Source organism: Alexandromys fortis, unplaced genomic scaffold (assembly GCF_014885135.2).
Source record: "Alexandromys fortis isolate MF-2015 unplaced genomic scaffold, M_Fortis_MF-2015_v1.1 scaffold_12, whole genome shotgun sequence".
Lineage (NCBI taxonomy): Eukaryota > Metazoa > Chordata > Mammalia > Rodentia > Cricetidae > Alexandromys > Alexandromys fortis.
The window spans coordinates 4,798,462-4,815,219 of record NW_026067937.1 but is presented as its reverse complement, the minus strand read 5'-3'; the positions used below and the strand labels follow the sequence as shown (position 1 = coordinate 4,815,219).

The following is a 16,758-nucleotide window of genomic DNA, read 5'->3' as shown; positions in this document are numbered from 1 at the left end:
TACGTTGTGTACATTGCCCACAGAGGTCAGAAGAGGGCATTGGGTCCCCTGAGACTGGAGTTACATATGGTTGTAAGCCATGATGTAGTTGCAGGAGCCTAACCCAGGTCTTCTGCAAGAGCAACAAGTGCTCTTAACTCTTAACTACTGAGTCATTTCTCCAGTCCCAGTACTTTCTTACATAAATATATTACTCCTATATCCTCTAAATTCCTATGATTTTCTATATAAATTGAACATAATCATAAACCAACTCACCTAGTCCTTAGCATTAATACACCAGCTGAGCAATGGTTTTTGATATATAGGGTATAAAATTTTTATTAAGTACAACTTCATATATAGACATCCAAACTTTTTGCTCTTAAAATAAACAGTGAATATATATATATACAGACATTAGAAACTCAGTCTCCAAAATACTCAATGAAGATATCTGGATGACACTTGCGGAACTGGCCTAGCAGTTTCTTTCTCTCCTTGGCAGAGAGTTGTGAGTCCTCATTAATAGTCTTTAGTAAGTTCAAGAGTTCGTCTTTGGTTTTCTTCTGCGTACTGCTAGCATAGTCACTGTCCTCAATTCTCTGGCAATAAATATAGCCTTAAGGTTTAAAAGCAAAAAGTTCCAGTTAATGACTCTGTTCCCCAGTTAACTAGGAAAAAATCATGCAGTGGTTTTTTTCTCCCCACTTTGACATTCTATAAAATGCATTAAAAGATGGTAAGAACACCCCTGATCAAGTTTTTTGTTGTTGTTATTTTGTTTTTGTTTTTGTTTTTTAAGACAGGGTTTGTAGCCCTGGCTGTCCTGGAACTATCTCTTGTAGACCGGATTGGCTTTGAACTCACTGAGATCCACCTGTGGCTGCCTCCCAGGTGCTGGGATTAAAGGTGGCACCACCACTGACTGTCAATCAAGACGTTTTAACCTAGCCTATGAGAGGGCTCATGGGAAAGGCAAGTCCCTCTGAGCCTGAGTTCAATCCTTGTGATCCTTCTGCTGGAAGCAGAGAATCAACTCCTGAAAGTTGTCCTCTGACCTACACACACATACACACACACACACACACACACACACACACACACAGAGAGAGAGAGAGAGAGAGAGAGAGAGAGAGAGAGAGAGAGATTTAAACAAATGTGACTTTTAAAGGTTTTAAAACACACAAGAAAAGAGAATCTGAAGTTGTTTTAACCCAGGAAGAACTCTGCTAAGCCTAAAAACACTGAGGGGAATGTTTCAAATTATTTAGTTCAAACTAATAGCAAAATACTTTCAAACCAGCACTATGGACTTGTCTTTCAAAGATATGAAACATTAAACAGGGAGTGGCCTCAAACACCTGTGATCCCAGGACTTGGACAAGAGGACCAGGACATCAAGGTCATCTTTGATTGCATGGTCAAGGCAAGCCTGGAATACAATGAGTTCATGCCTTTAAAAAAAAGACCATGCAGCTAATTCTCTTAAATTACCTGTGTCTTTATTAGGATCGCTTCCTTTTTGTATGGCCAGAAGTTTAACACTAACAATTTTATGTAGAGTCCCGGGAATCTTAGAAAGAAGGAACACAGGGCATTATTCAAAGTGCTTTTAAATCTGTTACAAATAAACATGACTGATTATTGTTAAGAGTCTTACCTTGAAAACATCTTTTTGGTGATCCATTAAGAAGAGTACAAGAAGATCGGTTTTACCTTTGGATAAGTTTTTATTGTTGACAATAGCTTTTGAGAACACCCTCTTCACAACCATCCGGTTGTCACTCTGCAAGAATAAAAAATGCCCCAGGGTACACATTGAAAAGGCTAAGGTCAGTGCGAAGCAGATGTCAAGCATGAACAGCTGCTGTCCACTACAGCACACTGGATGCTGCAGACACTGAGTTGATTAACATTTAGCAACAGACTTACTTCTTCCTGCAATTTAAATTCAGAAGGATGTGCCGCCACAGCCATGAAGTAAAGCAGTCTTCTAAATTCTTCTCTATTTTGGGAATCCAGAAGCTTCAGAAACAGCTGAGTAGCTTCTAATGCTATTTCTGTCTTCCCATTTACTTTAGCCAAAAGAAAAAAATGCTTAATTGACCAAATACAACTATATTAAAATGAACAAAACTTGTTACACTTTATGCTAAGTAGTACACCTCTTCAAAGACAAAGCGGGAATAAAAACAGGAGAGGACCAACTCCAGCAAGTTGTCCTCTAACCTCCACATACGTGCGATAGCGATGGCATGCACGCACACATGTGCACACACACTCACAAATAAATAAAAATACAATGGATGACCAACATCATAAAGACAGCCTGTTCTCAAATCAGCAACTCATATTGTAGGCCCTTGCCATATACTGTCTTAGGGTGTTAAATAACTCTGGGCTTCATAAATTCTTACTGTTTCCTACTAACACACTATGAAAGTGTACTGTGTATATAATGCTGACAACTGTACCTGAGAGAAAGAGAAGAGGTTCTCTGAATTTATTTTCAAAATCCACGTGAAACGGTGTGATCACGTAGATCGGGGAGCAGAGTGCTGCCCTTCTGAGGGGGCTGCAGGGTCACGCTGCCTGGCGACTACTCTAAAGCAGGGAACCACCGCTCCTGCCTAAGCCTGCAACACTGGCAGCAATGCTCCTACTTAACTCCAGAGCTGCTCAGGTCTCAAGGGAATCCTAGATGTGCTAAAATAAATATACTTTCTACTGACTAGACCAGATAGATTCCCCGCCCCCCCCCCCAGCTTTACTGAGCATTATTTTGGTTCACTTTGAGGACAATTAACTTTTTTCCCCTCCAAAGATGAACTCTGTCTGGTACCAGTGTGGAAGAGCTCACTTACCTAAGAGTTCCGCTATTCCATTGTGAACATCACCCAGGTGGTTTAGCAGGGGGTCCCTGGTACTATAATGTTTGCTGAGAGCGTTGAACAAAAGTTCCTTCACTAAGTCTGTTCTGTCTGGTTGCTCAGGAAAATTTCTGCTTATGTCCACAACCATCTGGTCGGGAAGATACTCCAAGCAGTCAATGGCCGCAGAGACCCACTCATCTGCCCTAGAGCAAGGGAGAAGGGCTATTTGAAAACACAAAGGGAACAGACAGACACACAGCATCTAATTCCCAAGTTATTTCATGCCTCAAATACAGTAAAATCATTTATTATAGATCTACATTGTGTATGACGGGTCAAAGAAATTAGCTAAGTTGCATTTCCTCTGACCTGCACTCCCAGCTGTTGTGGGATACTTGTTCCACTGCATGAAGACATGTCTATATTTTACCTTGTCCGCCTAAGGCACCTGATTGGTTTAACAGAGCTGAATGGACAAAAATTAGGCAGGAGAGAACAGGCAGGACTTCCAGGCAGAGAGAGGAACTCAGAATATAGCATGGTAGGAGACACCAGCGAGATACGGAGGGAGGCGGACATACAGAATGAGGAGAGGTAAAAGGCCACGTGGCAGAATGCAGATTACTAGAAGCAGGCTAATGTAAGTTGTAAGATCTAGTTGGGAGTAAGTCTAAGCTAAAGGACAAGCTTTTGTAATTAATAAATCTGTGTCATTATTGCAGACTGACTGTCCCCAAAGAAAATCTGACAGTGCCCAATCCTGATCCTCCCTAGTGCTAAGATTACAGATGTGTGATATCACCCACATCTGTTTTCAGACTGACTCTTAAAACTGTAATTCTAGTCGGGCAGTGGTGGTGCATGCCTTTAATCTCAGAACTTGGGAGGTGGAGGCAGGTGAATCTCTCAAAGTTTGAGGCCAGCCTGGGCTACAGAGCTACTTCCAGGACAGCCAGGGCTACACACAGAAACCCTGTCTCAAAAAACCAAAACCAAACCAAAAAAAAAAAAAAAAAAATTCCACCAAATGGAAGAATGCATTCCTTTAATTCCAACACTCAGAAGGCAGACACAGGCAGATCTCTGAGATCAAGGCCAGTCTGGTCAACAAGCTAGTTCTAGGACAGCCAAAGAAATCCTGTCTTGAAAAACAAAATAAAATTATATATATATTTTCTACCTTGCTTTAGGTTATAGAAATGTAAACATATAGAATGAACTTCCTATTCTATATGCAGAATTTAACAGTTCAGATCAACACTTTCATATAAGGCTTTAAGCCTTAAATTTTAATTTTTTTTTTTTTTTTAGACAGGGTCTTTCTATGTAGCCCTGGTTGTCATGGAACTCACTCTGTGCCTGATCTTAGACACAGAAATCAGGAGGCTGCCTCTGCCTCCTGAGTGCTGGGGTTGGCCACCACACCCAGCTCTTTAATACTCCTTAACTGGATTTGAACACTATCTACTGAGGCAAAATAATTAAAGATTAAATCAACTAAAATCACAGAAGCTATTTTAACCTTTTATAATTTTACTCAGGAGAAGAATATTTCAAGTTATGAGGAACATGGAACTCTTGAGCTAAAACAGTCTGCTCTTCACACTAACACTTCAGACCTTAAGATTTATACACACACCTTTTTTAAAATTTTTTTTTTTTTTTGGTTCTTTGGGCTGGTGTCAAACTCACAGAGATTCACCTGCCTCTGCCTCCCAAGTGTGCACCACCACCGCCCAGTTTACACACACCGTTTCTTTGAGACATAGTCTCAGTATGTATGAGGCCCTGACTGACAGAGCTGCTTGGTGTTGGGAGGTATTGTGTAACCCAAGCTGATCTCAAACTAGCTATGTAGCTGAAGGTAACCTTAAAGTGCTGGCCCTTCTCCCTCTACCGCCTAAGCGCTAGGATAACAGGTGTTCGCTACTACACCTAACTTTAACCAGTGCGAGGCTAGAACCCAGCCAGAGCTCTGTGCACACTGTGCAAACACTACCCAGCATATTGAAATAATTATGTTATTTACACATACTGAGAGTCACCATAGGCCCTGAGAATCCCTCGGTCCAGATAGTTACTGGTGTTGACCATGTCAGGTTGTCTCTTAGGCTGAGGGACTTTAGGTACATCCTCTTGCTGCTTGAGTAAGGAGTCCAGAAAGGGAAGGTCGACAAGTTGTAGAAGACGTCCAATTGTCTCCTCTTTCCATACCTCGTTAATAACTACACGGAGAACAAAGTGGGAAGAAACGATCGAGTTACTCCGCGATCACCGCGGTATGTGGCAGAAGGGGGGACCAGGCCATCCTTATCATAGAGGGCTTTCTTAGATCAATACAATCCAAGATTTGTTTAAAGTGTAGGAGAACAGGCTGTGGACCACAGGGATTCTTGTCATTCTTTGTACTATATAAAGCAATATGTCAGAGATAAGAGATCAAGCCATACAACAATGTTAATAAGGGCTTCAGAAGAAAGAATGGTTCATTCAATCTCAAGACTCATTTGAATCTCCTGGCTGCAGAATATTCCACTCGGGTTTTCCACACAACCAGGATGGGGGCAGGAGGGGTGGAAATCAAAATCATCAGGCTGCATTCCATGGCCACAAGGAGAAACATAAGAATTCTGTTGATACTTTAAATATGATTTTTAATTTTTCGTGCAACCTAATAAAATCATAGGAAAAGCACTATTTGAGAGAATATATTGAGTAAGAATCTGCATGCAAAACATTTCAGCGCTGAACCTCTGCCAGCTGATGGACAAAAGTCAGTGTTCAAGAGCTGTAACACTGATGTGTTGTTCAAGATAATAGACTTCTGTTGACGCTGAACATAACCAGCTTTAGCACAGCGTACGCTTTCTCTGCTTCAATATTAAAATTCAAATAAAGGCTGGGGGAAAACACAGTCAGCAACTGTGTCTCTCTTTGCATCATTGGTTTACCTTGAGGAGGCAGCCTGGTAGAGGTATTTATACGAGGGGAGTTGGCAGGCTTTAAACTCAGATTTCCCCACAGGTCCTCCAAACTGTCCGACTTGATATCAGGTGACTTAAATAATGTATCTGAGTACCTAAAATAAGGTTAGTATGTCACAAAATGATTAGAAAGCTGCAGGTGTCTAGAGAGCTCACATTTCAAAACCAGAACAGGACAAATGCAAATTCTTCTTAAGGTCTTACTCAACCCAAACATACTCACACTCAGTCTCTCGCTTGTTTGGGGTCAGGTTTGCAGTCCAAGTGATATCAAATTCACTATGAGCTGGAGCTGGCTTACACTCCTGTCCTCTGGGATCCACACCCCAGATCCAGGGAACACGACAGGTACCACTACACTCTGCTCTACTGTAGATACTCTAAATAGACTCGCCTGTGGACCTTTCTTTAGACGTAACTCAGTGACCGCGGTATTATCACCAATTTTAAAGCCTAAGAAAAATGAGCCAGGCCCGATGGTAAAACTTTCAATTCCAGAGGCAGAAGCAAGAGAATTTTGAGTTTATTGTGAGCCTGGCTTGCTGGCTATAGCAAGCTATGTGTCAGCTTGGGCTCCACAGGGAGACCCTGTCTCAACGAACACCAAAGAAAAACAAAAGCAAAAACAAAAATCCTGAAAGTGTCTTAGCATTGGTATGAATATTCCTTTGTCACAGAAACATTAATACGCTTCATTACCATGCTGAAGACTGCGGCAGTGCTGTATGATACTCATGCACTAAATGTTCTTTCTGAAATCGCCACACTTGCAAATTACTAGACATTTTGGGTCTCGGCGGTTTCAAACGAAGCATGGAGATGCACTTGAGAGTGTGGACCAAATCTACTTTACCCTCTTATTTCCTCTGCTGTGTCTACGGATGTAAATTCTATTGAGACAGTCAAAAATATTTGACAGCCAATACCCTAAGACCCTGACCCAGGTCAGAGCTGAACCAGAGCACCGGAAGACGGTCTCCTCTACAGTTTACTCCACAGACTCATTATGCGCTCCTCCCTACGCTCATTCCGGTCACTGGTCCCCACCCTGTCTCACTGGCCCCCCTCTCCCCTCCGCCATGTGTCATTAGCCCCGTCTTCCCTAGCCTTCAACACTGCTTAGCTAGTTCTCACCAGCTACCCAGCACCATTTCCGGCACCTAATAACCTTTCTAAAACACAGTCTGATCCTGCTGAACATCTTTTGTGGCCTTCCCAACACCTGTATGACTAAGTCCCAAGTTCCTTACCATTCCAGGTCAGCGGCACACACCTGTAGGGTAGACGGATGGCTTGAGCCTAGGAATCCATTAATGCCTGAGACATTTAGGGATTCCTTGTCTCAAGAATGAACAAGGATGTGATATGTCACACCAGGCTGTGGGTATTGTAGCCCCCCTTCAGCATCCACATGCCATACCCGCCACTCTCGGATCCTGGTGATGCCCTAAGAGCTGGGGGTGTCTCTCTGCCTGCCTTTCATTTCTCTCTGTTCTCACCCCACTTTGTACATGAATTTCCATTTTTCTACACTATTACTCTAACTTAAGACAGGAAAGCAAAAGTTTGGTGACTGTTCCTGCAAAATACCGGTCTGAACAAATCAGGTCTAGGATACGCTACATCAACATTTTGCTATATTTTACTAAATTTACCAGGATTTGGATTTTAGCCAAAATTATCACTTATGATATTTTTAAAAAGTAGAAAAACTCCGCTAATATGCCCGTGCTAACTTGACCCTGGGGCTCACCTGGAAGGTGAGTATGCGCTGTTCTCGTGGCTCTGGTTAGGGATTGTTGTGAACCTGTAAAGGCTGCAACTGCTGTCCTCAAATGCAGGCTTTCTGTCCTTTCCGAAGACCCTGGTTGGAATGGCTTCAAATACTTTGTAGTCCATGAGAGCCTGGCATACTCTCACCACTTTGGCCCGAGGAATATCGACATCACCAAAGAACTTATTTTGAGTTAAGTGAGAGTAGATGACGTCCACAGCTTCTGAGCCGACGAAGCAGTCATTGTGCCGCTTTAAGTGGTGCCGCCGTTTCTTCACTTCCACTTGGGTGTGCAGGGTGTTTATAATGCTGCTCCACACATACGTGGCTCCAAATGGCTTTTGGGCCACACTGAAACCTAAAAGGAGAGAAATAACCCGAGAAGCAGTGCGTTAGCGCTTGTTTATTTACAATAAGGTCTAAGCAGCTCCCAGGAAGAAGGCAGCAATTTCCAAAAGTCATAACAAGGTGAATCAGAAAGGCAGGTTATCGAAATGATGTCATCAGTGGCAATTTATTTATAAACTGAGTGTCTGCTATACACCTATGCTGTCCTATGGTAGTTAGAAAAGTAAAGTCTGTCTTCATATTTAAAGATACCATGGGCGGATCCAAACATTCTGTATGTGCTCAATCAGTCAGTGCTGAAAAGAAAATAGCTTTTGGGCATGGCAGCTCACCTGTGACACCGACACTCAGGAGGCTGTGGCAGAAGGATCCAAAGTTTGGGACCAACCTGGGCTTCATAGTGAGACCAGGTCAAGAAAGAAAGAGACAGACACACACAGATGTGGATGGAGAGCAGCAACAGCTGAGTAAGAGAATGCTATTTTGTTAGGTGTATTTATTGTGTGTGCACACACACGTGTGTGAGGGTTGCAAGTGGACACATGTGTGTCACCGCACTCATGAGGAGGTCAGAGGACAATGTACCGGATCACATTCTCTCCTTCCACTACGTGGGCCCTGGAGATCGAACTCACGCCATCTGGCTTGGCGGCAGTGCCTCTACCTGCTGAGCTGGCGTGATGGCCTGAGACTGCTACTTCTGTTTTATTTTGTGCACGAGTGTTCTGCTAGTGTCTGAGGAGGCTAGACGAGGGTGCTGATCCTCTGGAACTGGAGTTACAGGTGACTGGCAGCTGCATGTGGTTGCCGGGACTGAATCTGAGTCCTCTGGAAAAGCTCTTAGCCACTGAGCCATTTCTTTCCCCTGAGAAACTTCTGTTTTGTTCATCAATATGGTCTCACCATACAGTGCTGGCTGGCTGTCCTGGAACTCACTCTGTAGGCCAGGGTGACCTTGCACGCAGAGATCAGCCCGCCTCAGCCTCCCAAGTCTAGGACTAAAGGTATTTAATTTTAATTTTCACCACCAGCTAGCTGAAAACACTATTTTAAATAGAGTGTCAGGAAGACTCTTCTAGGGTTGGGGATTTAGCTCAGTAGTAGAGTTTGCCTAGCATGTGAAAGACCCTGGGTTCAGTTCCCAACTCTGTAGACACAGAAATCACAAAGACCAAGGCTGAAAAACCAGGGTCACTTTTCCAACTGTTATGTCTAATATGGACTGGAGTAAAACCAGGAAGTGAGCTGTACAGACACCAGGGCAAAGAACAGAGAACAGAAAATCCAAGGCCCGGGGCATACACTCAGCTAGCAGGAAGTGAGATCAAGGAGGGCAGAGGTACCACCAGCACACGCAAGACTATCCAATTATCCAGTCTTCAACAGCAAACCTATTAGGCAGATAGAGTTTGGGATGCAAAATTTATTCACAGGTTACATTCCACTTCTAAGCATACTGAATCATTCTGAAATTGACTCATGGTCATGCACACACACACACACACACACACTACAGGCTGCAAGAACAAACTAATATTTCTAAAGCTTCCTGTTTAGCAGGCTTCTAACTTAAATACTTAGTAAACATAGGAAAGTAACAATAGGAGTTTATTAACTACTGCAAAAGATAAGGGGGAGGGGGAGGACCCGGGAAGAGGGGAACTTTGGTTAGGATGTAAAAACAAAAAAAAAAATTATATGGGAGAAAAAAAAAAGATAAGGGTGAATACAGAAACAAAGCAAGATGTTTGCCCAACACAAAAAGGAAAAATTAGCTTTGACAGTTTTTCTATTGGGCTGGTGAGATGACTCAGAGAGTAAAGACAGTGGCTGCTGAAGTAGTAGCCAGAGCTGAAACCTGGAACCAGCACAGTGGAAGGAGAAAACTGACTTTGGAGGGCTGTCCTCCGCCCTCCACATGCACAAATTTATGTTTTTAAAGTTTTGTTTTTATTGTAAAAGAAAAAATTTTCCAAGCCAGCAAGATGACTCAGCAGGTAAAGGTTGTTTCTCCAAGCCCGAGTACTGAGCCCCCAGAACCCACGTGGTAGAAGAACAGAATGACTACCACAAACTGTCCTCTGACCTCCATACAAATACACACAAAGTAAACTATATTTTGAGAAAATTTCCAATGATATTTTTCCTTAAATAAAATAGCACACAGAAGAAAAGGAAAACTGAAGGGAAAGAAAATGGCCTTGGGTTTTAGTAAGCCCACGGACCTGATCCTAGTCACTCAGAGACAGTGTGTGCTCTCTTAGAGGATTCCGCAGTCCTAATTCAGCCCTGCTTCTCTTGTATACTGCTTCGTTTATGTCAGGTTCTCTTGGCAGAGAAGCAGCAGACTTACTGCTACTTCCTTTCAGAATTTAAAAGGAATGAGGAGACTGACCATTAAAGGAACCACTGCCTGGAGAGGAAGGAAACGTGTGTGTGTGTGTGTGTGTGTGTGTGTGTGTGTGTGTGTGTGTGTGTGTGCGTGTGTGCAGAGGCACAGAGGCAGGGTACAGGATGCCCAGCTTGCCGTGTGCCTGCTGGGATCCAGAGTGCAGTCCTCATGACTGGGCAGTCATTGCTCCAGCCCCTCTTCTACGTTTTTAACACAGGATGAAAACAGAAGGCAAGCTCTTGAAGAACATTAAAACTTTGTTAAAGTTTTGTTTTGTTCTTAACATTTTGTGTGTGGGCATGTGCATGCCAAGGCTTGTATATGGAGGGAGGAAGACAACTTTAAAACTCTTGGCTCTCTTCTCAAAGTGTGGTTCCTGGGCTAGAACTCAGGCCATCGGCTTGCGGCAAGCAGCTTTACTGGCTGAGCCATCTCTCTCCTTAAAACTACCACTGTTTTGTCTAGAAGTCAGCCTTGGCCTTGAAGTCGCTACCATTCTATTTGCCAACACAGACTCAGGAGTCAGATTTAGACTGACACACTCTTTTAATCAAAGTCTTCTGTAGCCCAGGTTGGCCTGGCTCTGTGCAGTAGAGCTGATGGCCTTGAACTGATGGTCTTCCTGCCTCTGCCTCTCAGGGTCTGAGACTGCAGGTGGGTTTCAGTCTTCACTGCACCATTATCAATACTACCTACCATATGAATACATACAAGGACAAACTGTCTTCTCTAATTTAACCCTGACCCACGTCTCTGTGGAAGTTACTAATCATCCTATTATCAGAAAACTCAGGTTCAGTGTACTAAACTCATCCCAGCTTTTCCTAATACTTACTACTTACTATAAATGAGTTATTAGGTTATGGGACCGCGGCTCGGTTGGCGGGGTGCTGGCTGCCCAGCAGCCTGTTGGTGCAGACCTACGCCCAGAGCCCTTCAGTTCTAGTGCTTCTCACCTTCCTAGCCTCATGTTGTGCTGACTCCAATTATTTTTTGCTGCTGCTTTACAAGTGTAATTTTGCTACAGTTACGAATTTTTTTTATATTTATTTATTATGTATACAATATTCTGTCTGTGTGTATGCCTGAAGGCCAGAAGAGGGCACCAGACCTCTTTACAGATGGTTGTGAGCTACCATGTGGTTGCTGGGAATTGAACTCAGGACCTTTGGAAGAGCAGGCAATGCTCTTAACCACTGAGCCATCTCTCCAGCCCTCCAGTTACGAATTGTAATGTGAATTTTTTGGAGGCAGGTTTGCCAAAGGGGCTGAAACGTGCAGGTTGAGAACGGCTCCTTAAAACTGAGGAAGTAGCTGGGGGCGCGGCTGTAATCCTAGCACTCTGATTGCGGATTAGCAGTCTGTGAGTCTGCAGCCAGCCTGGTCTTCAGAACGAGTTCCAGAAAAGCCAAGGCTACACAGAGAAACCCTGTCTCAAAAAGCAAAACAAAAAAGGACTGAGGAAGTACACAACTCAGGCGCTTCGGGAAGTCCTGGAACCTGGCCAGACCCACCAGGTTCTTCTTCCGTCCCCGCAGTTTTATAAGCACTAAGGACTTCTGAGGAGGCAGAGACCATCTAAGCTGGGTCAAGAATATATACAGTGAGCTCCAGACTTCAGCTTTTGTGAGCTGCGGTGGACTTCTGGGGGCTGCAGCTGCTTCCATCCTAGCTCCTTTACGTGATCCACCCACACCCCTGGAAGTAACCCCAATGCACGGGTGTCACACAGTGGCCTGCCAGTCCACACGCTGACAGGATCAAAACCAAGGTCAACCTTGGATGTGCCTAGGGTGTCAAGAGAAGCCAGTTACTAGACAGGATTGGAATTAATTCATCTTTCGCTGGGCAGTGGTGGTGTAGGACTTTAATCCCAGCACTTGGGAGGCAGAGGCAGAGGCAGGCGGGTCTCTGTGAGTTTAAGGCCAGCCTGGTCTACAAAAGCTAGTTCCAAGACAGGCTCCAAAGCAACACAGAAAAAACCCTGTCTTGAAAAACCAAACCAAACCAAAAAAAAAAAATCTTTCTTTGGGGATTCCAAATAAAGAAAACAATGAGAGAACCAAGAGATTGGAAGAAACAAATCCAACGGTTTTAAGAAGTATTTACAAACACTTGGTAACCAGTACTCCTAAAATAGAGTATTGTGAATTCTGTAATATATACTATACACAGGCGTAAGACAGGAAAGCAAGTTAGGCAAACCTAGAGAGATCAGATTGTCTTTCGTGTTAAGTGAAACAGACTTTAGGGCTGGTAACTTTCTTTCCTTTTTTAAAGACAAACTCTCAATATATTGCCCAGGTTGGTCCAGTACTCGAGTGTCCCTGTGACCCAAGTAACTGGTATAAAAGTACTGTTCTCTCACCCTGCTGGGCTAGAGCTAACGCTCAGAACACAAGTTAAAACATCTGAGCCACAAAGTAGGTTAGTACCCAAATCCTAAAAAGTAAGTTGGAGGCACTAATTTTAAATTAATAAAGCAACTGAAGGATGCCGACAGAGAGGGGTATAGGCCGGACATCGTGGAGAAAGCTAATGCTTGCCCAGGAGTTAAGTAAGAAGCAAGGAATAAGCTTCCCCATATTAGCCTGCTACTAACGTGTGGGAAATCAGGAAGTTTTACAGGTTGGATAAGACTGCAGGAAAGATTAAAGAACAGGTTAGAGCAGGGCAGTTGGCACCTGTGTGCCACATAATGTTTCCAGAGTCCTCCACGCATGATGAGAGTCCGTCCTCTCAAGTCCCTCTGTTCTCACTGACCATTAATTCCCAAACGCCGCGTTCCGGGATATTTCCCCTCGAGCATCGCCACCCACAGACCCCAGGCTCGAGTTCATACAGATACAGCGATACATAATGTACCTTGGACCTGACAAGCCAATGTGCCAAAACTCATACCAGGATAACCAGTTTTCTTAGGTGGTGACTTCCCCCGTGGACTACAGATCTCCCAGGGCCAGGTAGGAAAGGGCTTAAAGCCCACCCACACCTGACATGAATGTCGGCAGAGTAAAACCGGCTCGCTGTAATGGCTAGCAGAATCAAGAGACGAGACACACACAGTGATTGTTTTGTAAGTTGAACAGTTACAACAAGCTTCAGTCTGTCCTCAGGCCTCGCTACACAGGAGTTGGACAACTCACAAAAATTATACACACTGGTTTTTTTTTTTTTTTTTTTTTTGAGACAGGATTTATTTCTCTATGTAGCCCTGGCTATCGTGGAACTCTTTGTAGACCAGATGAGGCTGGCCTCAAACTCAAAGAGCTCCACCTGCCTCTGCCTCCCAGTGTTTTTGTTTGGTTTTTCAAGACATGAAAATTTCACATCTTGAGTTAGGCACTGTGAACACCTTTGATCCTAGTCCTCGGTAGGCTGAGGCAGGCCGATCTCTAAGCTCCAGGACAGCCAGAGCTACAGTGAGATCCTGTCTCAAACGAAGTGAAAATAAATAAAATTCTACTTTTATTGAAGCTTTCTTCAGTAAAAATCTTGAAGCTTTCTAACATTTTGTCAGCTGTGTTCTAAAACATCATGACTGGGACTGGAGAGATGGCTCAGTGGTTAATTGCACTGGTTGCTCCTCCAGAGGACCTGGGTTCAAGGGGCAGCACCTCCAGGGCAGCTCACAACCATACAACTCCAGCTCCAGGGAACCCGACATCCTTTATGGACTCACACACACACATGACACAGATTTACATGCAGGTAAAACACCTATACATACAAAATAAAAATTAATTTAAAAAATTTAAAACATCATGACCAAAAGAATCTAAGAATCTAAAAATAGGCTTCAGTAGCTCTGGTCAAGACCCTTCACCAACCAACTCAATAGCTGAATAATGCATTTAAACTTGGTTTCAGGTCTACTCTGCTAATTATAAGAATTTAAAGACCTTTAATCCCAGCACTTGAAACAGAAGCAGGTGGATCTCTGTGAGTTCAAGGCCAGCCTGGTCTATGAAGCAAGTTCCAGGATCCAAAGCTACACAAAGAAATCCTGCCCTGAAAAAAACAAAACAGAAAAAGAAAAAAAAAAAAAGAATTTAAAAGATAGAAGTTGCATTTCCTTAATTTAGATTCAAACACTGAATATCAAACAGAATGGCAGGTCCATAGGAAAGAAATAAAACATGGAAACACATTGAATCATGGTACAAACCTCAGATGTGGCCCCACCAGAGGCTCAGAAACCACTTTAAACTATGTCCCCAGCATTTTAGTCTCCTTTTCTTGTTTTGCTGAGATGCTGGTTTATGAAGCCCAGGTTGGCCTCAACCTTCCTATATAGCTGGGGCAAGCTCGAATTCCTGACCTTCCTGGGTCCCCCTCCAGAGTGAAGTGCAGGCATGAACTACCACGCCAGGGTTGTAATCGTAAGTGCTAGATTAAATCTAGGCAAGTACACAATTTTTTTATATGCTGAAAAACAAGAATAGCTCTTTGCAAGACTTGTCTTTCATGGATATGTGAGCTCTTGTCTTGCCTCAAAAGTTTACTGACAATGGGTTACATTATCAAGGCATTATTTGAAATGCTGATCGTCACCATTTTTAATAATACATAGTAATTAATACAGTTATTAGTCAATAATTCCTTTAAAGCCAACTCATATATCAGCGATGGTGGGACAGAACATCTACTCAAAGGTTACAGGGGACACTCAGGACCAACCATGAGCACATCAGGTCACCTTACTGGGAAAGCTTGGTTAAGGGAAAGCAACTCCCATCATGCAGACTCCTCAGCAGATCAACACGCACATTCTAAAACAGACATGCACATGGAACTGTGGAAAACATGCTATTTCTTTGTTTAGTTTCTGCTGCCCTGGAACTCGCGGAAATCGCCTGCCTTGGCCTCCTACGTGCTGGGATGATGCTGGGTGGTGTCTGTCACTGCCGCGCCCGTGTCACCACTGTGCCCTTCGAAAATGAATTACTTCTAAATAGATGTGTGACTACATTTTCATTTCAAAGCTTTGGACTCAACTTTTAAAGTTGTTGAAATGACTCTTTTTTTTTTTCCTCTTAAGCTTTAAGAAATAGAGCTAGCGCATATGTTTCAAGTTTCCTTATAGAGGTTAAATTACTTTGCAGTTTTTTGGGCTGTCTCACTCAACATTGCTTCCACACTAGTTGATGAACACTTGTTAGTTGTTGATGACTGCTAACTACTAAAAGCCATTTGTGAAGGTTAACCCAATGGGCTCTCGGTGGATTATTTTACACCCTCATCGGACCTGTTAGGAGGCATTTTTCATTTATCACAATGGGAGGGAAGGGGCTACTGACATCTAGAAATGTTGCTAAAGTCCTACAATCCACAGGATGGCTCCTGTAACACAGACAGGGTCAGCAGAGCCTGGGCTGATGACACACTGTTCAGGTGTGGGAACTTGTGACTGTATGACACAGTCACCTGCTACAGATGCAGAGTAAGGCAGCGAGGATTGGGGAGTCCCAGTGACCTGTGTGTCACTCTTGGGTCCACCCTTTACTAAAATATGACCCTGGGCAAACTACCTACCTCTTCTGTTGCAATCATATCTGTTAATGTGGCTGTGTACAACAATAACCAGATGGCCAGTTCAAGCCAGGGATGCTGGTGGAGACTGGGAAGTGATCAGTGTCTAGAGGAGCCCAAGGAGACATGACAACTTAATGCAAAATGACTATAATATCCTGCATAGGCTCATTGAAGAGAAAAGGGCCAAAGAACACACTAAAGAAATCTGGGTAAAATGAGGAGCTTCTTAGTTAACAATCATCTTCCGTTATTTATTTGCTTGCTCAGAAGGACCATACTCATGGAAGATATTCCATGTGGAGAGTGATGTCAAGTTCCAAAAGAAAGTCAGTCAAAGACCATTCAAAAGCTAAAAATGCACCACCATTACACTATTTAGGAGTTAAGAGAACTTTAAGAAATACCATCCACCACACGTGGTGGCACATGCCTGTAATCTCTGCAAGCTCAGAAGGCTGGGGGAAGAGGAAGTCCAGCTGGGGCAACAGAAAACCCTGTCTCCATAAAGAAAAAGCTGGAAGACTGGAGAGATGGCTCAGACGTTAAGAACACTTGCTGCTCTTTCAGGACCTGAATCCAGCTGCTAATACCCACAGCTCACACCCACCTATAATTCAGATCCAGAAGATCTGAGGCCCTCCTCCGGTCTCTGTGCTCATCACACACACATAAATAGTTCTTTCAACAACAACAAAACCATTGAAAATTTGGGTGCCATTCAGTAAAAGAACATTTGTCTAGCATGGATAAAGGCCTGAGTTTGATCCTCAGGACAGAAAAACTATTTCCCATAGTAGTTTTCTTTTTTCAACTTTGTTTTATTATTTTATGTGCATAAGTATTTGCCTTAATATACATACATACATACAC

The 16,758-nt window shown here is 43.3% G+C and overlaps 1 protein-coding gene across 1 annotated transcript in view; it reads right to left on the bottom strand.

Moving 5' to 3' along the window:
• Window positions 1–294: 294 nt before the first annotated feature.
• Window positions 295–16,758, bottom strand: part of Depdc7 (DEP domain containing 7) — a 19,479-nt gene continuing 3,015 nt past the window's right edge. Inside the window, exons 2-9 of the mRNA XM_050146981.1 lie at window positions 7,593–7,971; window positions 5,807–5,934; window positions 4,891–5,080; window positions 2,847–3,058; window positions 1,915–2,057; window positions 1,643–1,768; window positions 1,477–1,555; window positions 295–601 (exon numbers count right to left, since the gene is read on the bottom strand). Coding sequence (XP_050002938.1) covers window positions 408–601; window positions 1,477–1,555; window positions 1,643–1,768; window positions 1,915–2,057; window positions 2,847–3,058; window positions 4,891–5,080; window positions 5,807–5,934; window positions 7,593–7,971 — 1,451 coding nt within the window. The 3' untranslated portion in view covers window positions 295–407. The remainder of the gene's footprint in view (window positions 602–1,476; window positions 1,556–1,642; window positions 1,769–1,914; window positions 2,058–2,846; window positions 3,059–4,890; window positions 5,081–5,806; window positions 5,935–7,592; window positions 7,972–16,758) is intronic.